Here is a 25,741-nt window from a genome sequence, read left to right as displayed (position 1 = left end):
AGATTGTTCATTTAACCAGACACATATGTACATTTGGTTCACTTTTATGTTTATAAAACAATTAGATGTAATAGAATAGCTGTATGGAAATGCGTTATTATTGTAATTAAATTGAATTATTTTATATTGGAAATTATTTTTTAACAACGTTTTAGTTAACAACGTTATTATTGTACAATTTGTGGAGGAGGTGGGCCTGCAAATATTTGGGCCTGTGGCTTAGGCTGCACTTGTTGAGGTTTAACAGTTCTAGCCAAATTCAATATAAATGAAGCCTCACTCAAACACCCAACCCAAACATCAATCACTTTACTCTTAATTTTTTCAAACATTTTCATCATTGTACCATCGTCAACCAACTCAATTGCTTTCTCTTTAAAACAGTAGTGCAACCTAGGGTATTCTGGCAACTTAAAACCTCTCCTACCAAATTCCTCAAACATATCATTTATCACATCAATTAACAAACACTTATCAACATCATCAATTGTTAAATCAACACAATTTCCACCATAATGAACTTTCAATATTCTCTCCTCTCCATTTGCAAATTTTAAACCTAAACCAAACAACAACAAACACCCATCAACTACATTCTAAATCACATAACAACCACATACATTACACAACTTTTAACCAAAATCAAACTCAAATTATGCCATAAACCCAGAAAACGAACTCAATATGCACACCCAGAATACTTAAGCTAAATTTTGCATATTTAAGCTAATATTTTAACAATTATGCCACAAAACCACTACATTATAACAACAAATAAACAAATTTATCCACTTTATGCAATCAACAACACAATCCAAATATTTATCAACAACATACAACCACAATTCGCAAAATTTAAACAACGAGAGACAACACAGATACCTTGAACGATGATAAATTCAGCACACAAATTCGCACCAGAAAACCCTAGCTTCCTACCTTCAAATCGCACCAACAACAGCTTGAAGATTCGCTCTTTTGGTTTCGCAATTTAGGGTTTCAGATCAATTTTTTTCGAAAAGAAATGAAACAGGGAGTGAGTTTGGGAGGGAATTAAATTTGGAGAGAGAGAAAAGAGCAGTAGAAAGGTAGAGTTAGGTGACGCCTTAATACCCACCTAACGTCCGTCATAAATGCATGATGACGTGGGTTACCGTACAGTAACTAATTGTACCTTGGGGTTACATTGTAGACGTTTTAAAATGTGAGGACACAACATAGAATTTCAAAAAGTTAAGGGTTATAACGTAGAATTTCCCAAAAAGAAAAAAAGACTCTCCTTACCCAAAAAAAAAAAAAAACCTAACGTAGCACTTACTCTATACTCATACGGAGTAACTCACAAGTCAAAATTTGGCAGTAGAGTACGAGTATATACCATTTCACACATTGGCATTCCCCTATTTTTGAGTTTTGACTTTTAAGACATTGCAGCCCATCTTCCGCCATATCCCAAATTCCCACCCACATTCAAGAATTTTTGGAGAGAGAAAGTGAGAATTTGAGGAGTCAAAGAAATGCAAGGCAATTGCAAAGATGAACTCCGAGCAAAATCAATGGCGTCTGCTTCAACAACGTCTGCTCTTCCTCAAACCCACCCTCCATCAAAGGTCAGAGAAGAAGGAGAGCTCACTTCATCTGACGACGATGTATTCTCTCTCCTCGAAAAATATCACTTCCTTCTTCCTTAATTCTTATTCTCAATTTTTTTTTGCTCGATTTTAGTTTTATTTATTTCATTTTGTTGTTCAATTTTGATTTTCGCTGATTTTTTGTTCTTTTTTGTACTTCGATTTGCTGCTTCACTTGCTTTTGCGGCTGTTGCAGCTTGAATTTTTGTTTATTTTTGCGATTTTTGCATTAAATTTGTTGAACGTTTGATTTCCGCTATTTTCACTTGCTTAATCATTCGTAAAATGTTGGTATGTGCCTATTTTTGTATTTTGGAGGAAGTGGTCTAGGGTTTTGATATGGCGCCAGGGTCTAGTGAGTTGGAGTATTTTGATCGAGTGTCATCGAAAAGTTTTTTTTTTCAAACAATGTGACGCGTAAATTCGATTCCTTACTTGGACTTTTAATCAACTAGTGGTTATTATTGAGATGTTGAGAAAAGTGAAATCCTTCTGAGGAGGGGTTCGTGTCTGATTAGCAGTTTTAATAAACATGCCAACATTAGTGGTTTTTAGGAGTGTTGTATGATTGGACAAATTAATTTCGGGTCGGATTAGTGCTCCCAGCATAGAGGTTTAACGCCTTATATTTGGGTTTCTTAAATGCAAGTGATGATAAGAAGGTGCTTAAGATTTTGTATAAACAGTTTTCTGTTAAAAGTGAAACGTTTCATTTATAGGGAAAGGGAAGCTTTTATCACACGTGGCGGTTAATGGCATCATGTGTGATAACAGTTTTCTGTTAGAAAGTCATTAAATGCGTTAAAAGCCGTATTCAGATACTTGTGGTATTGAGTGGCATGCTTTTGTATACTGATATATTGACTTAAAAGGATTATTGGTCTAACAATCTAAAATTTGAATGCCTCCACTCCAAATTTGGATATAATGAACTTAGAAATTTAATTAGTTTATTGATTAACCTTTTAACTTGATAGGGAGACTGGAAACTGGGTAAGTAATTTCGTAATAATTTATGAAAACTTAATTTACTCTTGATTCATGACCCATTGATGAAAAGACTCGGGATCTCTGGAACAATTTGCAGGAAGCGAGAATTTCCTGTCCATGCGAATGAGTTATCCCTGTTCCTTTCTGTGTACCAGATTAATTTGTGTTATTAGCTAGGCTGGGGTGGTTCAATTTTGTGATCTCGGATTTTGTTTTCTGGTGGCAGTTTATATATAGACTATACTGCAATTCAAATTGATTTACAAAGTCTGGTCTTTCAGGGTCCTGTGACTGGCTCTGTCGTACCGCCTCCATCCGGGTCTGCTCCAAATGCACCATCATCAATGAGAACATCTTTGCAGGGTGTTAACTCAGGTAGGCTTTACCTGTTGTGCTCCAAATTTTCAACTTCACTGGGTCCTAATATCTTGAAACAATACTAGGGTTAAAAGACGGATTTGAAAAATGTTGCAGTAATGGAAGAGGTATTGCCCTTGGTTAGACTACTTCATGTTTTTTTGAACCCTTTCTATAATACTTGTAAAGGGGGTTGCGAGTGAGGTTCACTGTTGATTGGCTCATTTCCAATGAATTAACTGAATTTGAAGACGAAGCAAAGATAACAATATAGACTGCAAAGTGCTCAATGGTTCAAATTAATTGGATTGTTAGAGGAGTTGCAATTTCAAAGTTCATTGAGATGTGCATTACAGTCGTGCTAGGTTGAGATTGGAACCTGAAGTTGGTAGCTTCTGGCTAATGTGATTTTGTTCCCCACCCATGGTGCTGAAGTGTTGTACTTTTAAGATAAAATTGCTGAAATTGCTTTGTATGTTCATGTGTCACTTCATGTTTCATGTTGGGATGCATGAGAGTGATTGTTCAAACGCTTTTTTGGACCATTGTCTGTGAGGATATATGCAGTTGTTTGAATTTATTATTTTCTTTTGCTATAGAAAATGCATGGATTAGCTGACCAAAGACAATTTCACTTTTTAATTATTTTTATTCCCTATAGAAGCTTTTGTAGTTGGAAATAATCTTCAAAGTCTTTGGTTTTTGGTAATCTCTTTTAAAGTTTCCTGTTAAGAGTCCTTTGAAGATACAGTTGGTTGAAATGTCGATTCTAATAGTTTGAGACTTGTGCCTTAAGTGTTGCATTATTTTCTTCTTTTTTCTTCAGCAAGTTAGTGGCGTCAGGATATACTTCTCTTCTTGTTAGGAATTGCTTGTTAAAATTTTGTTCAGCGCATCATGCCTTAAAGCTTGTCTGTTGGCTTTGATCACTTTAGGAGTTTTATGTCAAGTACCTGTTTTATTTCCTTGTTTTGTGGCACATCAATACATGCCTTTATTTTGGTTGCATTGGTAGGTATACATGCTTATTTTATTTTATTTTTTAAAATTATTTTTTTAAATATTTGGGTGCGATAGTGCTTGCCTTTTATGTATATGCTGATGTTGGGTTGCTCATGCCAATATTTGATGCTTAAGCCTGCCAGCGTCCAAAGTGCTTAAGTTTAATTGCCTCTTTTGGAGGATCATTACATTCTTATTGCATGTTATATCTTTTTCTATAAAATTAGACACACTGCCAAACTATTACATTAATTCCGCTTAGGAGGTTCCTAGAATATCAGATAGGCTGTTTCTGCTGGAACCTTGGTTAAGAAAGGGCACCGGCTCTGCTGCTTCATAACCAGAAGATTTACTTAGATATTGTAATGAGACATATACTGAATTGGTACCTTTTCTGTAGTCATTAATTTATATTTGGCTGCTTAATTGTTTATATTACCTCCGTTTTATATTATATGCAACGATTAAACATTTTTCCTCTCTACTTTATGTCAAATCGTTGCAAATAATATGAAGTGGAGGTAGTATATTACAAGAGTTAAATGCTGGAAGTTTCCTTTTCAATGTTATACCATTGTCCCAAAATCTGTGCTGCTCAGCTTTGTGTGGCAGTTTTTTCTTGAGAGAGGGGGGGGGGGGGGGGGGGGTTGGGGTAAAGCAATGTGTGAATCATGGCTTTGATGTGTAAGATTTCATTGTGACCTAAATGTCCTGGTTATATCTATATTCATATTAGTTGGTGGCAATAGAGCTCAATTTGTTCATCCTACCTAAGATATTATCTCCTAATGTTGAATTTTTTGATTAGTTTGTTATTGTAAAGTCATCTGATGTTTGACAAATCTTACAAAAATGGGGGGGGGGGGGGGGTTAAAGCAATGTGTGAATCATGGCTTTGATGTGTAAGATTTCATTGTGACCTAAATGTCCTGGTTATATCTATATTTATATTAGTTGGTGGCAATAGAGCTCAATTTGTTCATCCTACATTCCTACTTAAGATATTATCTCCTAAAGTTGAATTTTTATGTCTGACAAATCTTACAAAAATGAATTTTGGTAGGAAAGTTGACCTCTGGAACTCCTGGAGGATCTGCTCACAGCCAGGCCCAGACACCTTATCGTAAAGGATTCAGTAAGAACCAAGTTCAATTAAAGCCGAGTAATTCTGGATGGCATGCTCGAGGTTCGAATGATAATCTAGTGATTAGTTTCTCAGATGATGATGATAGTGGTAGTGATGAAGAAAAAGGAAGCGGAAAGGCATCATCATGTAGTAGACCTCCACTTGTGCTAAACAGCAACAGAAGGCCACCTACTTTGCCACATGTAACAATGAAAACTGTCAGTAAGACTGCAAAAAATGAAGGGAAGGCAATGCTTCGAAAGGTGCCTTCAAGTCGCCCTTATATTTCATCGATGACCAAAATTAATGAATCCAACGTGAAAAGTGGTTCATCTGCATTAGCTGAGCAGAAATCTTGGCTGAAGAATTCCAGTGCTACAGGAAAAAGCTTAGCAAGCCAAGATTCTGGATGCAGCAAGAACTTGGACATGAGCAATAGCAAGCTTGAAGACCTACGCCATCAGATCGCAGTACGTGAAAATGAACTAAAGCTTAAATCGGTGCAACAGGATAAGGAAAATGTCTCTGAGTCTTATAGAGAGACCAATACGTCGAGCCAAAGAAAAGCCTCAAGGAAATGCAAATCAGTACCTGACAATTTACCGACACAACCTGATAGAAAACGCTTAAAAACAGATGGTTAGCCCCCCAATATATCTATTTGAATTTGCTTTTGCTTATGGTGTTTTTATTTTTTTAATACTATGTGGTGATCTCTTTGCAGCTCCCGGTGTAACTGTTAGTTGTAGCTTGTCAGACTGGATTTCTTTGCCAAAGCAAAATGCGTCGTTGATGAACACTACTGACCCTCTAGAAAGATCAGTAAGTTGGACATGATTTAGTAATATGAATGTCATTATCTTTGTAGACCAATCTATGATGTCTATGTGAGAAGTATGGCTTCTTCTCACAGTTATATAATTAGTTAAAGTATTCAGTACATAATATTGCTTGATTAGTTTTGCTAGATTATATCAAGTACATAATATTGCTTGATTAGTTTTGCAAGATTATATCAAGTACATGCTTATGAGCCTGCTGCTATGATTTTAAAATCCATAATTAGTAAATTGTAGCTATAAACTGTAGGATTGTCTAAATTGAGAAAACCACGCATAAGATGGTGGTTGTGCAAATCACCTATATAATTTAACCAAAAACTTCCCCTGTTTCACCATCTTTTTTTAGTGGCTGAGAAGTTGAGACAGCCACCGTTTACATCGTCGAGAAAAATAGGATGGAGATATGTGTGTATACACGCGCACACACACACTTCATATGTCTTTCTTTTTTTTTATTTTTTTTTATTTTTTTATTTTTAAATTCTATAGCTAGAATGCTCTCTGTTCCTCTCATTAAATGGTTCTAATGTTGTATTTGAGATGTCAAAGCATCCAGGTGGGACAAGTAAGAATCAGCCGTCAAGATCTGCCCCAAACCAAGATATGCAAGAAAGCAATAAGAACAAGGTCAATGATCATTGTGATGCTACATCTGCTCTAAAGAAAGTGAAGTCTACTTCTGATGGTAGCTTGCAGGCGCTCTCTTTACAAGTATCAAATAGCAAGTTTGAGACTTCTGATGTATGAGCCTGTGAAAAAACAGTATTTCTGGGACTTGTTCTTGTATGTTCTTCTTGTTTGCCTCTGTCTGATCATACTTTAACTGTCTTTTTGAAAGGTGCCTATTGACAACTCTAATCTCTCACTCTGTCTGGGGAGGTCTCAAGCCTTCAGAAGAGGTGATTTGGATCTACAGTCTATGTTCGAACTGGAGGAATTACATGATAAGGAGCTGGAAGAAGCACAAGAGCACAGGTGGAAATGTGAAGTTGAAGAAAGAAATGCTCTTAACGCTTATCGCAGAGCCCAGAGAGCACTACTTGAAGCTAATGCCCGTTGCACTTATCTTTATCGTAAAAGGGAAGTATATTCTGCCCAGCTCCGTTCTTGTCTGATGGAAGATTCAAGTTTATTATACTCTTCGAGGCAACATAATGAAGCTGAAGAGAAATGGAATTTGGCAAACAATATATCTGAAGTTAATTTGGATTTAATTCCATCAAGCCATCAGCTAGATGAGTTTGAAGCTGCTAACAGATTAGGTTATAATTCAACAGTCCAAAGTGCAGATGGTGATGCACACAATAGATCTTCTGCAAATGAGGATGGACGCAACATAGGATCTGAAGCATGCAGTGAACCTGATGCTAGCACATCTGATCTTGTTCGTGGAAATAATATTGATTGCAATGGCATTCGTTCACCATCGGTTGATCTTAACATGTCCCCAGATGATGATTGTGAGACCTTTCCTCTGGACCATAGATCTCTCCATACCAATGCGACAATTCTAAGATCAAAGGAAGATTCTAAAGAAATTGAGAAGGATACAGATGTGGACTCCACTACTGTCTTCTCAACAGATGGTTCTCAGGATCCATTATTTCTTGAAGAATATCTGAGATCCAAATTGATTTCACGGCTTGGAGTGAGTTCTTTAAAGCGTAGCAGTATTGGTGATAACAATGAATCAGTGGTGGATAGGGCTGCTGAGGAAGGCGTTGGTGCCAAGACTCAGATGATAGTGCAGAGTGTTTCACTTTCTGATCCTAATGGTACTGCTACTGACTGTATAGTTAGAAGCTTTAGACTTACTCTCATCTTTACTTGCATTGAAAAAGTCATGCTTAATTGCTAATGCTGTATTAATAAATCTCAGGTGTATTGTTTTCCTCGATGTTCTGAATTTATTTATTTCCATGTCTGTTTCCATGTTGCTAGTTAGTGACAAAGTGTTCTTCTCTCTCTATTTCAACCTCATAAGGATTATTATTGAGTGTTTGCATTGCCCAGCACTTTAGCACAGTACCTGCTGTAAATTTTTACATGCTGCTGGAGACTGGTTTAGTTAGTCTTAGATAAGAAATCATATAACTGTACCAACTACCATGTCTCTTCTTAGTGTTGCTGTGAAAAAGCCATTTTTTCTCTCATCCAAGTGGGCTGTGTTTCTATCATCTGAGTGGGCTGTTAATCTGTTATATATTTGTGTTTATTTTTATGTTTCTTGAATTTCTTTTTGAAGATCTTTTTGTTTGCTATGGCTATCTCATGAACCCTCCAAAGCCCACCTGTAGTTTGGATTCACACGAATTTCTGCCTTTTCTGCTGTTATTTATGTGGACTGATGTTTTTCAAATTCTACTGCATGTTTTATTATTTATGGACTGGCATTTTCGGAACCCTCTTTCATCAATTGATTTCTCGTACTTAACATCATATTGCTTGTTATATTAGAGAATTGTGTTAAAAATTGCTATCTTGTAAGTGGAATTGCTTAAACACTATGTTAATAGTATAATTTGTAGTTGCTCTCTCCAATCTAATATGTTGATTGTTTTTCCCAAAATTTTTAGATCCAACATTTAAGTCATCCTAGAATATCAATGACGTTAAATACTTGTCATTCTATATTATTAATTTAGAATCACAGATCATTTTTATTACAATTACTGCAATATTTTATGCCATTTTACAATACCAAAGCATTTTTAGTTAGATTAAACCTAGTTCATTGTATTTTGAAAAATACCTATAGAGATTTACTTCAATATTTTAGACCAAATGAAGTTCCAATTAACTGTTTTTATTTTTTGAAAATATTTTCATTTTTGTGACTTTAGATGTATATTTGGGTCAAGGACTGTTTGCATAATTTGCTAGTATGACATTCGGTATGGGAACAATTTGCTACCTAGTATGTATGATTGAGCCAAGAATTACCAAATTGCTAGTGTAATTCTCCTTTTTTCGATCTTTCTTTGCGGGGGTTGGGGAGAATCAGGTGACACTGGTCAAGGATAAAGCGGTGTTATCTTAAATTTCTCAAACTCCTTTAAAGGTAAGATCCACATTGGAGGGTAGGGGAACCGAGAAGTTTCTTAATGGAATGCATTCCTTGTACTTAGGTGTTTGTGGTTAAGATTCACAAGTGGGAATTTAATGTTGGGCAATAATTAGAGGGTAATGCTTTTTTTTTTTTTTTTTTTAATTTTTTTTTTTTTTAAATGTTTATCTTTGCTTTAAATGTGATTGAATAAGCCTTCTGCTTTGATCTATTGGCTTTATGGTAGAGGTTTTTATCGTAATATTAATGATGTGATAGATGTCACTTTATGGTGCCACTGTCTGAGTTCTTGGAAATGTTCCTGTTACTTGTTATGTTTAGTAGTGGGTTCATAGGTGTGGTCCAGCCAGGCTGGTTTTTGTGGTTGGTTATATGAGTTTCGCTTTTTCTAGTAAAAGAAATCAGCATTGCAACTGTGATGAGCAGAATTATAGTTGTCCATTTTGTTGCAAAATTCTAATGGAAACTGTAGTCAAAGGTATACTGAAAGTAGCTTGCTGGTTGTTAATGATGCAGATAGTCCCCAGCAGCCCAAAGACAGCATATCTAAGACTTTGCCAAACGCTCAAAACCAGCAAGTTGTTGAAGAGCATTGCTTAAGTGACTCTCCTGCTCGTAGTTTTAATCCCGAGGAATGTAGTTTTCTTTCTGTGGATATTGCATCAACATCTATGATTCCGTCATCCTTTACATTAAGGAGTGCAATGAAGGCTGCCTGTCCAGCAATTTTGGGTAGTATGCAGAGTAAAGAACATCACTATGGCAACCTTGATACACACACTAAAAATAATTTCCTCTTCAGACACAATCAAGATAAGTTATGCTTGGAGATGACAAGCTCTGCTGAGCAGCTTGTAAAATGTGTGGGCTTTGGTAAGATTGACTCTTATACCAGCAAGTCGGTGATTGATCCTTTTTGGCCTTTGTGTATGTATGAACTTCGAGGAAGATGCAACAATGATGAATGCCCTTGGCAGCATGCAAAAGATTATTCTGATAGTGATGGTATGTATGCATATGTGTGTGTGTGTGTGTGTGTGTGTATGTACGCTTGTTTGCCTTAATTTGTTTTATTGACATAAAGTTGATAAATTTTACACACTAAACCTTGATTTTGAGAAGGTTATGATTTTCGCCCCTTTTGTAGATCATCAGTCTGCCTGGGCATCAAATAATCAGAACCCTGTGGACCAGACAGAATTTTCTTGTGTCTTGACCCCTCCAAAATATCTAGTATGCTTGGATAGTTTGAAGGATGAGCCCCATGCTTCTCATAAAAATCGTGATTTTGGGTCATCTGGGAAATATAGTTTCAGCCAATCTTTGGCTGTTTCAAGCTCACTCACAAAACACCTTCCTTCGGATGAACCTTGCTTGCATGGCAATGATGGTTGCGTTGATTCTTATGGTGGCAGTGGGCATTCGTTGTATTTTCAAAGTAGAAATGGCTCTGGGGTTTGTTCACTTCATCCTTTTCATTTATCTTTAAATATCACTTCTATCTTTGCACAGCATAACCAGTTTTTCTTTGTTATTATGTGTCTTCATAGTAAATTTATATTCAACTTTTTTTTAACTTAGACGTAACTTAAATTTTGGCTGATTGAGGAACGAGCTTTTAGTATTTAGAATTCATTTCTTTTCCTTAATTTTTATTCTTCTCCGCTTGCCCTTTTATATTTATTAACTGGATTTTGGTCAAGTAGTCCCAAGTATTGATCTGATGTATAGCATAATACATACTAGGTGATTGCACGTCATAATTCAACTATTGATTGATTTCAGCATATTGACATTAAGGTACAATTTATCTTGTGGTGGGATATTTGGGAATATTCTGTTGTAGAATTTGGGAAAAGCACATAGGGGCATTGGTATTAAATTAAGAATTAATATTCAATAAATTTAAAAAAAAAAAAAATGTAGATGTTTGTTTGATGATTTATTTTGAAATATTTATCCAAATCTTTATATATATTGCTTGGTGGAATGTTCTCTGAATAAAGTGTTACATTTTCATTTATGGCAAACTACACCATTTTAATATTATGTCTCTTTTCCCATGGTCCCCACTCAAATCCACTACTATTTTTTTTTTTAGTAATTTCTTTTCTTCTCACATTCCTTATTTTTCAATAAAATATTAACCCCACTTCGGACACTTATTCCGATACTCATATCCATGGGTACATGCCCAAGTGTTCGAATTGGCTGTTTTATAAAATTTTTCCCTATGTATTCTTTTAACTCAGTCACTTTTCTTTTTTGAATGTTTCTTTTAATTTACTCACTTGTAACTTACAATTTTTAGGGACCAACCACTTTTACTCTCACAAATATTTTTTTTTTTTTTTTTTTTTTTTTTTTTAGGAACACAAATAATATTTTTTATACATTACTTTTATCTTTTACTTTTTTTTTTCTCTTAATAAAACCCTTGGTAATCGTGAAAAAGGAAGTGTGTCAATTAAATAGAAATTGAGGGAGTATAATTTTGGCCTTGAATGAAGTGTTGAAGTGTCCTATGCATGTGTGAGTGTCAAGGATCCAACACTTGAGGTGAAATGAATATTTTGGGTAACATAGGATTATGTGGGAACGGAATTGGAGCACATAAGGGTGGGAATTGTGTTGGAAATTGTTGGTTGGGAATCAAAAATAAATTGCCAATGCTTTGTTTGGTATATTGATTGGAATATGTTGGGAGTATAATGCTATAATCAATAAATAGCAAGCAAGCATTCTTATCTACTCCTTTTCTCCTTCATAGAAACGGAAAATGCTCTTTTTTTGGTTCCATCATCGGCTATAAGCTCATTAGTGGCAAAGTGGCAATATAGTCCTTTGTAGAAAGTGTTGCAATTTTTTGAAATGGAGGAAGTATTAATTTTTGTTAATCTAACCCTGGGGAATACGACTTTTACCATGTACAAGATATCAATATGCATGATCTGAAACTTGTTTAGCGAGTAAATAGTTAGGGTTATGAACTTATGATTCAGTGTTTTGTCTCTAAATCTGCTTTTTCGAGAATTGCTGCCTTTTCTGGTAGCTTCTTGCTGCAGCAATAATTCTGGCTTCCTTCAGTTCAGAAAATAAATATTTGCATAGTTAAAGCATTATGTAGACATATAATTATGTTTAGTTGGTTGCCTTTTTGCAAGTTGAATTGTGGCTACATTACTTGTTTGCCAAGTCTTACTAATATTCATAAATCTTCTGAAGTACCTTAAGCAATACTTCGTTGGTTGTAATCCTCACACTTCTACTTTGATGCTGATTAGAATCCACTGCGAAATGGTTTAGCTGATAATGACCAATCCCTTGAAATGGCTCTTATTGTCTTGAGTCAGGAGGTGAACAAAAATGAGGGTATGAAGAAGGTATTTTCCATGGCCTTTTCAATATAATGAGCTAGTTGATGTTTCTCTGTTTCCATGAATAGCATTTCTGCACTGTTCTTATATGCAGGCTCTTTCTGTGCTTTCTCGAGCTCTTGAAGCTGATCCCTCATTCTTGCCTATCTGGATCATTTATCTGCTCCTGTTTTACTCTACAAAGTACTCAGTTGGGGTGTTCAGCAAGAAGAGTTCAGTTCCAGAAGATGACCTTTTCTCTCATGCTGTAAGTCCTTTTAATGAATGGGTGCCTCTTCATCATGTAAAATTAAGAGCATGTTTGTATAGTGTCTTTAAGTGGTGGAATTGGAATCTATTTACAGTTTCCAATACCAATTGTTTAGTATAAGAGGTAGAGCAAAACACTCCATTTTCTACCACTTGTATGTTACCCTTCCCAACCCTATGGTAACAAAAATGTTTCCCTCCTTAATCCTCAATTTGTTAGAAGTAATTCCTTTCCTTAAGTGTTCAAAACAACTAATAAGGTTAACATTAAACTTCCCCTTATGTCCTTTCCTAGATTAATTAACTTGCACTAAATTGAAATGTGCTAGTATTGACTTATGACCTGCATGTTGCTCTGTAAAGTCTACTGATGATGATCCTCCTGTTTTAATAAGTTGTATACGTATTTAACATTATATAGGTGGTTGTTAAAAGCATTATATAAGTGATTATGTGATGAATGATATATAGCTGATTCTGCAGCATTATGGAAGTCATAGTAATCCTTGTAAACATATATAGGGAAAAAGGTAAAGTTGATATAAGGTATAATATCATGGGAATGACAAAATTTTCTGATAAGACTAAAGCTAGAGCCTAGTTGTTCCCATATCTGATGTAAAGTTGGGATTTGAAGAAAGGGGGGAGGGGGTTCCCTCTTCTTTCCTGAAATATACATTTGTGGCTCTGTATGTATACAACTACACAAGGGAGTTCGATCTTCTTTTAGATTCTCTTTCATCCACTTTCTCAAACTTGCACAAGAGAAAGAATATAGTAGAGAAACAGCTACTTGAGGCATTTGCGGTTATCTAAATAGAATTGCTTTTCTAAAGTGATTTAAACTTATCGTCCATTGGTTTTTCCTTATATTAAACTTAACTAGAATAAAATTTTCTAGAGTACCATCAAGAAAGACAGCTGGGAAGGGGTGTGTTTGTGTGTGGAATTTAGTTGCAATTATGCACATATAAACTTAAAAATAATCACTTTTGGTTCATGTATCCGACCCCACTTATGGGATTAAGGCTTTGATTGATAAATTGATTGATTGATATGCACATATGAACTTATCAAGCATCAATTTGTCAAGAATACCCTCAAGAAAGCAACTGGAAAAGAGAGGGTGTTTGGAGATAAGTTGCAAATTATGCATATATTGATTTTCCAGTACCTTGTCGAAACCTCAAAACTATTATGTATGAAACTATGAATACCCTGGATGTCAAATATTTTTTACAAATGATAGAATAGGGATTGCCAATCTGTAATGTTTGCAGCACTTTCTCTGTTATTCTGCAGCGTGTTGCACTAGATTGTTTTAAAGTGTAATTAACCCAGGTCCATACTCCATACGATTTCCTGTAATCGTACTCGTTCATCAATTGGTATTTTTCAGTTATTGGACTTTATGATCTGTCGATTCTGCAATATAATTGGGAGCTACTTTTAAGTTATAATCCTGTTTCCTCTCTCATGTGGGATCTGCAGGTCAAGCACTGTGAGGCATCATATGAGTTGTGGCTCTTGTATATTAACAGTCGTGGACAACTAGTTGAGCGATTTTCTGCTTATGAAAAAGCACTCTACAGGCTGTGCCACTATTCAGCCTCCAATAATGAGCAGTGGAAGGATAGAAGTGCTACCATCCTAGACCTGTTTTTGCAGATGTTATACTGTTTTTGTGTGTCTGGGAATTTGGCAAAGGCAGTTTGGAGGATCGAAAGACTTGTTCACTCTGATGGAGATTCTGATGAGTCTCATTCTCTTTTGCTTTCTGATATTCTTCAATGCTTAACAATATCTGACAAATGTATCTTCTGGGTTTGTTGTGTGTACTTAGTGATCTACAGGAAACTGCCTGATTCACTGGTGCAGCAGTTTGAATTTGAGAAAGATGTATCTTTGGTAGAGTGGCCATCTGTCCATTTAATGGTTGGAGAAAAGCAGCATGTGTCAAGGCTAATGGAGTTGGCTATTGATTCGGTAGGACTGAATATAGACAGTGAATCTCTTGAGAGCAACAGTCTTAAATCAGCTCATCTATTGGCAATTAACCATATTAAGCTTATGGAAGCTATAGATGGTGTGGAAAGTTGTAAAGCAATTATAGGGAAGTACAAAAACTTTAATTTTTCATGCTTAGAATTCATTTTAATTTCGGCAAGAGCTCATGATTTTAGTGATGAAAGTGCAAAACTTGAAGAATTTGAGAAAACTGTTAGCAGTTGGCCTAAAAATGTTTCAGGAAGTCAGTGCGTCTGGAATCAATATGTCGAGTATGCACTTGAGAAAGGCAGACCTGACAGGGCAAAAGTAATCATGGACCAATGGTTTCAGTCAGCTGGGGTGCCTCTGCTGCTTCATAATCGATCAGTTGATGGTGAAAATGATGACAGTAACAGTATATCGGCAGATCCTCAGTCAGAGTCTAATTTGAGTATTATGTCCAATTATAGCAATATGGATATTGTATTTGGGCTTCTTAATCTGTCTCTTTATAAGTTATTCCAGAGTGATGTACTTGAAGCTCACGTGGCAGTTCACAAAGCTCTGAAGGCTGCTAATGGTGAAGTTTTAAGGCATTGCGTCAAGGAGCATGCAGCAATTTTGTTCCATTATGGATCTCAGTTGACGAAGGATGTATCTAATCATGGATTGATAGACATTCTGAAGGGTTATATCATTCATGCCCGGGCTATTCCTGTCTTGGAACCATTGACCAGAAAATTCATTCAAGATATCCGAAAACCTAGAACAAGGCAACTTGTTCGTAACATGCTGAGTCCTATTTCATCTGATTCTTTCTTGGTCAATTCAGTTCTTGAAATTTGGTTTGGTTCATCTCTTTTGCCTCCAAAATTTGACCAGCTAAAAGATATGGTGGACTTTGTTGAAGCAATTCTTGAAGTTTCACCTGCCAATTGTCAGCTTGTGATCTCTGTTTGTAAGATGGTCTGCAGAGATTTTGATTCTAGCAAATCTAAATCTGCCAGTATATTGTTCTGGGCAAGCTCATTACTGGTCAACACCATCTATCATTCCATCCCATTCCCACCGGAGCATGTGTGGTTGGAAGCTGCAGATTTGCTGGGTAAGCTAACAAGCGTGCATAAAATCTTAGAGAGCTTCCATCAGAGAGCCTTATTAGTTTTTCCATTTTCTATCAAATTGTGGAAGTCCTTTTCTAATCAGTCAACTGGGGCCAAAAAGAGGTCTATTGTTGAAGCAGCTAGAGGGAAGGGGTTAGAACTTTAGTATCACTTCACATCATATAGGAAGCAGCGTATTGACCCAACGATTGAAACTTCTGAAATTCTCTACAAGCTACATATTTTTTTTGCTGGGTAATTTAGGCATGTTGAAACATGTATAGACAGGAATAGAACGTTGTAAATGATTTTGGCAGTGTAGTGTTAACAGGCAGAGAAAGTTACAGTTATACACAGGAACAGGAAATGTGTAAGTCCTCTTCAGTAACTGAGGATATTTTGGCTTAGCTTAGAACAGATCGTTGTAAATAATACTTCGTACGTTTAAAAACTTTTTTGAGTATTGGAATTATTGTCAGTTTCATCATCGAATTTTAAGTGCATATTGTAGTTATGCAACACAACTATTCTATCCTTATTCACCTCCTGACAGGAGGTAACTTTTCAGAATGGGCTTCTCAGTGAAGAAAGAGCATATTTTTTCTTGCAAAAGCAACAGGAACAACTCGTCTAAAGTAGTAAGGCTCATGATGCTCCACAAATGTTAAACCATTTTCAGGGGTTGTAGCTTCAACTCAATTATTGTGTTAATGATGGTTTTCCTGTGCTCTTTCTAGGAAATTAGGATCAAATTATTAGGATTGCAATTTCATCGAAAGAGCAATACAAATCAGAATTTGGAATATTAACCGTAAAGTTATTGGCTCATGCTATAAACCGTAAAGATATTGGCTCAAGCTACGTCTTGTGTTGCATGTAATCTATCTATATACATACTAAAAAGAGAATTCATGAATTGGGCTAAAAGGGCATGAGTACAGTTACTTGTTCTCAAATAATTCCTTCTATGTCCCAACTCTCAATTCCTATACTCTCTTTTCCTTAGTACTATGAAATACATCCCATGTTTTATAACTATTTTCTCATTTACATTTATCGATGTAATTTTTTTAATTACAAATATCTTTAGTTTTACATTTTAGCAACATAAATAATAATTGGATATTACTCCCTTGCTTTTTAAAACGTTAAAAGAAAGCATGACAATCAATCTGGGACATTAGTACGAATATAAACGTATACCAAAGGAGTCTACTTTGGTTGGCTCTAGAAGTTCATAGTATTTAAAATCTAGCATTTAACAAAAATCCTTCATTGAAATGATCATCTATATAGATACAATTATGCATTTGGCTTAATTAATGAGTGATAAATTTCTTGCTTGTACAAAAAATGTCTTGCACATCATGGATATCTTTGAGTAAACTTTTTTTTTTTTTTTTTTTTTTTTTTTTTAATATGCTAAAGTATTTGAATAAAACAGATAACCAGATCAACTACTAATCAAGCCCTAATGTAAGCTCTAATAAAGCCTATTAACTGCAACGATTATGTTATTATATTTTATTTTATTTATTTATTTATTTTTAATAACTTTATTTCTTTGGTCATGAGTCTGATTTATAATTCTTGCTAAGGGTAGGACAAGCAAGAATTCGTGTCGTGTTCATGTTTGGTCTTGTGTTCATTTCGTGTTGTTTACTACATTTAACAAAAACCTTTGGTTTTTTTTTTCTTTTTATATTTTTTTTCCAACAAAAAAAAAATTATTATTATTTTCCATTTATTCCTATATATATATATATATTTTTTTTTACATTTGTAAAATAAATCCATTCATTCAAATTGGAAAATCCTAGGATTTGAGTAGGTTTGTAGAAAAATGATTTATTTTGATAACGATGTCGCACTAAATCATGCCGACAAGAGATTAACTTGAAGCGTGTAGTATGCAGTTCCATATGTCAAATAATAAAGTCAACTTTTCCGATGTGACGAGACTGTTAAATATGTGAGTACGTGTGCAGCAAATTGGAGCGATAATATTGACAGATGGCATGCATGCATGCATCTATGCAATTAAATAGCTCATCACTTGCATGACAACCATCATCACGTGTCCAGGTATGTATTTTATTTTTTGAATTTTTTTTTTTTTAATTTTTTTTTATGGTTTTTGTTTCTTACTAGCTATGTTTTGGTGATAATTTTCATTTCCTTTTCTTATATTCTGCCTCATCCAAAAACAATACTACGGAGTACAAAAATACAATATATGACCCATATTTATCACTTTATATTGCTTTTATATTGTCATTAATTATGCATCAACTTCAAATTAATTTGAATTTACCTTTTCACTTTATTATTTTACATAATAATGAATGAAATTAAAAAGAGTATATTGAATTTATCTTACAACTAAATTGTTTTGCTGAATTCTTATCAAATTACTATTCAATGTTGTCTTTTTTTGTTTTCCTTTTTTTTTCCACGTATACATACATATAGTTATCAATATACTGTACATCTTTTGGCATATATTCTTTGTTGATGAGCATAGTTATCAAGTTACTGTTCATGTTTTGGCTTTTTTGACTGTGTATATAAGTAAATCTTCTGTGCTGCGATAGCATTTCATTCCATCTTCATCCTAAAATATTTTGATACATCAAATTATCGTGTGATACTACATTTGCATTTCTTTTTGTTCGGGTAGTTACATTGATCATCAGACAACAAGGTATTATTAAAAAGCTATTACATGGCTTTAGTATCCATAGTTGTTGTAACTTTATTAAATATTCTTTTTAGATGATTTAAAGTTTAAATTTATGATTAATATGGTTCTAATATACATATTTACTGTATAAGTTTATTAATTATTCTTTTAAGATGGTTTAAGACATCAAAATCAAATTATTAATTATTCTTTTAAGATGGTTTAAGACATCAAAACCAAATTAGTGACGTCCTAGGTCGATTAGAAATAGATTTAGGTTATGATTTAGAAATGAATAAAAGCAAAGTAAAATAATTAAACTTGCATAAGCACAAACCATGGAACTTTTGAGAACGACCCATTTTTTTTTTCGGCCAAATGTAAAAAACAAAAAGAATAAATGGAAAATAATAATATTTTTTTTTTGTTGGAAAAAAAAAACCAAAGGTTTTTGTTAAATTTAAGTAAACAACACGAATGAACACAAGACCAAACATGAACACGACACGAATTCTTGCTTGTCCTACCCTTAGCAAGAATTATAAATCAGACTCATGACCAAAGAAATAAAGTTATTAAAAAAACAAAAAAAAAAAATATAATAACATAATCATTACAGTTAAAACTTTTATTAAAAAAAAAAAAAAATCGTAAACACTACAAGTAAATGCTGCAACTTGGTTTAAAAAAAAATAAAATAAATAAATGCTACAACTTGCAACGTTGCAAGTCATCATTTTGGGACTTGAAAGGAATTTCACCAAAACAAATTACTGTAGAGCTACCCTTTAAGCCCAAACCAACAATTCTCTTTTATATATACTATAGACAAAAATCATTCTCTTCTCCTCTCTTATACACCAAAACTCATTCTCTCTTCCTCTCTTATACACACCAAAATCATTCTCTCTTCTCTCTCATATTCTAAGCCTTAAAAGAATAATTAATAAACTTAACAGTAAATATGTATATTAGAACCATATTAATCATAAATTTAAACTTTAAACCATCTAAAAAGAATATTTAATAAAGTTACAACAACTATGGATATTAAAGCCATGTAATAGCTTTTTAATAATACCTTGTTGTCTGATGATCAATGTAACTACCCGAACAAAAAGAAATGCAAATGTAGTATCACACGATAATTTGATGTATCAAAATGTTTTAGGATGAAGATGGAATGAAATGCTATCGCAGCACAGAAGATTTACTTATATACACAGTCAAATAAGCCAAAACATGAACAATAACTTGATAACGATGCTCATCAACAAAGAATATATGCCAAAAGATGTACAGTATATTGATAACTATATGTATGTATACGTGGAAAAAAAAGGAAAACAAAAAAGACAACATTGAATAGTAATTTGATAAGAATTCAGCAAAACAATTTAGTTGTAAGATAAATTCAATATACTCTTCTTAATTTCATTCATTATTATCTAAAATAATAAAGTGAAAAGGTAAATTCAAATTAATTTGAAGTTGATGCATAATTAATGACAATATAAAAGACAATATAAAGTGATAAATATGGGTCATATATTGTATTTTTGTACTCTATAGTATTGTGTTTGGATGAGGCAGAATATAAGAAAAGGAAATGAAAATTATCACCAAAAACATAGCTAGTAAGAAACAAAAACCATAAACTTTTTTTTTTTTAAAAAAAAACTTTAAAAAAATAAAATGCATACCTGGACACGTGATGCTGGTTGTCATGCAACTGATGAGCTATTTAATTGCATGGATGCATGCATGCATGCCATCTGTAAATATTATCGCTCAAATTTGCTGCACACATACTCACATATTTAACAGTCTCGTCACATTGGAAAAGTTGACTTTATTATTTGACATATGGAACTGCATACTACACGCTTCAAATTAATCTCTTGTCGGCATGATTTATTGCGACGTCGTTATCAAAGTACATCATTTTTCTACAAACCTACTCAAATCCTAGGATTTTCCAATTTGAATGAATGGATTTATTTTACAAATGTAGAAAAAGAATATATAGGAACATAGAAAAAAAAGGGAATAACCAAAATTACATTCGCAATATCTAGATCTCGAAATTCCAATATATTAGTGGAACTCAAGAAAATAAATGGATTGTTATTACATACCCACTTATATATAATTGCAAACATTAATATATTGACTTGAATAATGTAATAGTAAAAATATACATACTAAAAAGAGAATTCATGAATTGGGCTAAAAGGGCATAAGTACAGTTGTTCTCAAATAATTCCTTCTATGTCCCAACTCCCAATTCCCATACTCTCTTTTCCTTAGTACTACGAAATACTTCCCATGTTTTATAACTATTTTCCCATTTACTTTTATCGATGTAATTTTTTTAATTGCAAATATCTTTAGTTTTACATTTTAACAACAAAAACAATAATTGGATATTACTCCCTTGCTTTTTAAAACGTTAAAAGAAAGCATGCAATCAATCTGGGACATTAGTACGAATATAAACGTATACCAAAGGAGTCTACTTTGTTTGGATCTAGAAGTTCATAGTATTTAAATTCTATTAACAAAAATCCTTCATTGAAATGATCATCTATATAGATACGATTCTACATTTGCCTTAATTAATGAGTGATAAATTTCTTGCTTGTACAAAAAATGTCTTGCACATCATGGATGTCTTTGAGTAAACTTTTTTTTTTTTTTTTACTTCATTAATATGCTAAAGTATTTGAATAAAACAGATAACCAGATCAACTACTGATCAAGCTCTAATGTAAGCTCTAATAAAGCCGTTAGAATGATAACCTATATAAGGTTTAATACATATCAAAAATTGGCCTTAATATACTAACATAATTATAAAAAACTCATGAAAATACCAATAATGTAAGACTTAATTGAGCAGAAAGAGTATCGATTATGTACAAATTACTACTCGATCCTCCTCAGAAATCCTCTTGAAATTTGCTAAATTGTCCGCACAACCATTAGTCTTACGTCTAACATACTTGAAAACGAATGAGGTGTCTCTGAAACTGAGTAGCAATGGCATGGTAGATTAGTTGAGCAGAATTCCTCAAATGATAAAATCTTACCCTCAGTTGTTGTTGGAGTATTTCCAATAATTATGTTATGTGTAGGAGGTTATCTCACATAGAAAGAATAAGAAGGTGATGTATTGTTTATATTGTAAACAATTGGATAATGTGTTATGAAATGGGCTAAGTGGTGTTTTGGACAAGTGGGCTTAGTGACTTATATATATTTATAATCAAAAACTTATCACGGAAAATAAAATTCTAATTCGATAATTTATTTTTTATCCGAAAGATCAATTCTGGTTTGATGAACGTTCATTCAGTTCTTCTCCGTTTTTCTCCCTAAAACTCTAGGAACTCATGATCGTTAGCACTAAACGCTCTTAAGTGTATAAATCTTTGTATCCCAAAAACGTGTTTATTATAGCCTTGTTAGTATGGTGGGGGCGAATAACGTTTTTAGGAAAGTGTTCTTCGTACACGCCTAGATCCATTAATTGTTTTGTTGTTCCGATTTTTTCCACCAACAATCTAAAAACGTTATTTCTGGAATATGGCATCAACAATGAAAGACATGGCTACGAACATTGTCAAACTTGAAAAGTTCGATGGAGGCAATTTTAGGCGCTGGCAGAAGAAGGTTCACTTCCTATTGACAACCCTCAATGTGGCGTATGTTTTGACTCAGGAAGTACCACAAGAGGTTGAGAATGAATCTGTGGCTCAGAGTCGGACAAGGCCGAAGCATGAAAACGACAATTACATCTGTCACGTCCAAATACTCAATGCCATGGAGGATACTCTGTTCGACACTTATTTGCATGTTACCAGTGCAAAGGAATTATGGGAGATGTTAAAATCCAGATACATGAAAGAAGATGCTATAAGCAAGAAATTTATTGTTTCCCAATTCAATTCCTACATGATGAAAGACAATAGGTCAGTTATGGAACAGTTCCATGAAATTGAACGTATTCTTGGTCACTTTAAACAGCATAACATGAATATGGACGAATCTATTGTTGTTTCAAGTATTGTTGATAAATTACTGCCTTCTTGGAAAGCTTTTAAACATAGTTTAAAACATAAGAAAGAAGATATTTCTCTTGAAGAACTTGCTAACAGTCTCCGTGTTGAAGAGGAATTTCGTAAACAGGAAGACACTAAAGAACAACATGTTTCTAGTGTTAATGTTGTAGAAACTAGAGAATCCAGTAAGGCATAAAGCAAGAAGAGAAAGGGAAAACCGAACAAGCAAAATCAGAAAAATACGAAGAAGAAACAATGCTAGAATTGTGGCAGCCCTAATCACTTCAAGAAGGATTATCCGAACAAAAGAACAAAGGGAACAAGTAGAACACGGGTGGACAGAAAAACTCTGAGAAAGTGGAGACTTTTGTTGTTGTAATTTCGGAAGTCAATATGATTCAAGATGACAATTCTTGGTGGATTGATTCCGGTGCAACAAAACATGTATGCAAGGACAAGTCGCTGTTTGCTTCTTATGTTCTTATGGAAGAAGGAACGGTCCTGTACATGGGAAATTCGTCCACCGCCCAATTGCTTGGAAAGGGCAGCGTTGTGATTGAGTTTACTTCTGGAAAAATTCTGACTTTGAATGATGTTTATCATGTTCCTGAAATTAGGAAAAATCTTGTATCAGGTAGTCTTTTGAACCGTTTTGGTTTTAAGCTTGTGTTTGAATCTGATACTTTTGAATCTGATATGGCTAAACTGAATTTAATTCCTTATGTTGGCAAATGTAATGAAAAGTGTAAAACTTGTATGGTTACTAAAATTATGAGGCAGTCTTTTCCTTCCATTTAAAGAGAATCAAATTTACTTGATCTTGTACATAGTGATTTATGTGAAATGAATGGAGTTATTACTAATGGTGGGAAAAGATATTTTGTAACCTTTATAGATGACCATTCTCGTTTTTGTTATGTTTATTTGCTGCATAGTAAGGATGAGGCACTTGACAAATTTAAGATTTATAAAGCAGAAGTAGAATTGCATTGTGAATCTTTTATTAAGTGCTTAAGATAAGATAGGGGAGGAGAATATTATAATCCTTCATATTTCCAATCAACTGGAATTGTTCATGAACTTACGGCAGCCTACACACCACAACAAAATGGTGTGGCCGAAAGGAAAAACAGGGTTCTAACTGAAATGGTTAATGCAATGTTGTCTATTTCAGAATTAGAACAAGGTTTTTGGGGTGAAGCAGTCCTAACTGCTTGTCACATTTTAAATCGGGTTCCAAATAAGAGATATAAGAAAACTCCTTATGAACTTTGGAATAAAAGAAGACCTAACTTGACATACTTGAAAGTATGGGGGTGTAGAGCAATTGTTAGATTTCCTAACCAAAAAGAAAGAAACTAGGTGAAAGAGGAATTGAGTGTATTTTCATTGGTTATGCTATGCATAGTAAGGCATATAGATTTCTAGTAATTGAGCCAAATAGTTTTATTTCGGTTAATACTATCATTGAATCTAGAGATGCCGTATTTGATGAAAATAGGTTCACTTTAATTCCTATGCCTAAGGACTTAGTTGTAAACACCCCATTGGAACAAGCTAGTGAATCTCCACAAGAAGTTAGGCAAAGTAAAAGGATTAGAAAGGCTAAAGATTTTGGACCAGATTTTGTAACCTTTCTAGTGGAAGGATCAAGAAAAACAATTTGTGATTCCGTTCCTTTATGTTTAAACATAGAGGATGATCCTTTGACTTTCAGTGAGGCCATGAAGTCTCTTGATGCAGCTTTTTGGAAAGAAGCGGTTAATGACGAAATGGATTCGATTATGGGTAATAAAACCTGGAAATTGGTGGATCTTCCACCAGCTTCCAAACTAATTGGTTGCAAGTGGATTTTTAAAAAGAAAAGAAAAGTAGATGGTACAATCGAAAAATTCAAAGCACGGTTGATAGTGCAAGGTTTACACAAAAAGAAGGGTTTAACTACTTTGATACCTATGCTCCCATAGTTAGGACTAGTACAATCAGAATGCTTCTTGCTTTAGCTTCTATCCATGATTTGGTAATTCACCAAATAGATGTAAAAACTGCTTTTCTAAATGGTGATTTAGAAGAGGAGATTTACATGAAACAACCCGAAGGGTTTGTTGTTCAAGGACAAGAGCACAAGGTCTGCAAGTTAAATAAATCTTTGTATGGACTAAAGCAGACACCAAAACAGTGGCATCAAAAATTTGATGAAGTTGTTCTTGGGTACGGTTTTTCCATTAATGATGCTGATAAATGTGTATACACTAAGTTTAATGGAAATAAGGGCGTCATCATATGTCTTTACGTTGATGACATGTTGATTTTTGATACTGACCTTGATGTGGTTGAAAATACCAAAGGATTTTTATTTGAAATTTTTTCCATGAAGGACATGGGAAATGCGGATGTTATTATTGGAATAAAAATTTCAACGAATGCTAATGGATTGTGTTTATCTCAATCACATTACATTGAAAAGGTGTTAAGGAAGTTTGATAACTTTGATTGCAAACCTGTTTCTACACCTTTTGATCCGAGTATTAAGCTCACAAAGAACAAGGGAACTCTAATATCTCAATTGGAGTATGCAAGAGTAATAGGCTGCTTAATGTATGCTATGACATGTATAAGGTCGGACATTGCTTTTGCTGTTGGTAAACTAAGTCAGTTTACAAGTAATCCAAGTGATTCCCATTGGCATGCTGTAAGAAAGGTGCTTAAGTATCTAAGGAAAAAAATTAATTTTGGATTATGCTTTTGTGGTTATCATTCGGTTTTGGAAGGGTATTCGGATGCTAGTTGGATTACTAGTAGTGATGATCACGCTTCCATAAGTGGATGGATTTTTACTCTTGGTGGGGGTGCTATTTCTTGGGATTCCAAGTAACAAACTTGCTTGGGAGATTCTACTATGGCTGCTGAATTCATAGCTTTAGCTTCTTCGGGCAAAGAAGCGGAATGGCTAAGAAATTTTTTGTATGATATGCCCTTGTGGTCAAAACCTGTCACCTATCTCAATTCATTGTGATAGTGAAGCGACATTGGCAAGGGCATATAGTCAAGTTTACAATGGTAAATCAAGGCATATTGGTTTACGTCATAGTTATGTTAAAGGTCTTATTCAAGATGGAGTCATAACTAAGGATTTTGTGCGCTCAAGTCAAAATTTGGCCGATCCTTTAACTAAAGGACTTGCAAGAGATTTGGTTAATAAAACAAGTAAAGGGATGGGTCTAAAGTCCATTGTGATCACCAATGATGGAACCTCAACTT

General features: G+C 34.2%; 2 protein-coding genes across 4 annotated transcripts; both read left to right on the top strand.

The window, feature by feature from the left end:
* The first annotated feature begins 1,439 nt into the window (after positions 1-1,439).
* LOC145592335 (uncharacterized) lies at positions 1,440-16,225 on the top strand. 3 transcript variants are annotated; one of them, XM_081648779.1, is made up of 12 exons: positions 1,440-1,649; positions 2,903-2,996; positions 5,044-5,115; positions 5,192-5,745; positions 5,831-5,928; positions 6,498-6,689; positions 6,787-7,723; positions 9,532-10,020; positions 10,163-10,470; positions 12,300-12,398; positions 12,487-12,639; positions 14,133-16,225. In XM_081648779.1, the coding sequence occupies exons 4-12, from the start codon at positions 5,316-5,318 to the stop codon at positions 15,897-15,899; spliced, it is 4,473 nt and encodes a 1,490-aa protein (XP_081504905.1). In that variant the 5' UTR covers positions 1,440-1,649; positions 2,903-2,996; positions 5,044-5,115; positions 5,192-5,315; the 3' UTR covers positions 15,900-16,225. The 3 variants fall into 3 exon arrangements, with proteins under 3 accessions (XP_081504905.1, XP_081504904.1, XP_081504903.1); XM_081648778.1 differs by having other exon boundaries at positions 1,440-1,610; positions 5,044-5,745; XM_081648777.1 differs by having other exon boundaries at positions 5,044-5,745.
* Positions 16,226-22,004: 5,779 nt separating this feature from the next.
* LOC145592003 (uncharacterized) lies at positions 22,005-22,676 on the top strand. Its single transcript, XM_081648473.1, has one exon. It carries the CDS (start codon positions 22,005-22,007, stop codon positions 22,674-22,676), a length of 672 nt encoding a protein of 223 aa, XP_081504599.1.
* The last annotated feature ends 3,065 nt before the right edge of the window (positions 22,677-25,741 follow it).

Source organism: Chenopodium album, chromosome 18, assembly GCF_948465745.1.
Source record: "Chenopodium album chromosome 18, dcCheAlbu1.1, whole genome shotgun sequence".
Taxonomy (NCBI): Eukaryota; Viridiplantae; Streptophyta; class Magnoliopsida; order Caryophyllales; family Amaranthaceae; genus Chenopodium; species Chenopodium album.
This window is presented reverse-complemented; position numbering and strand designations above follow the sequence as displayed.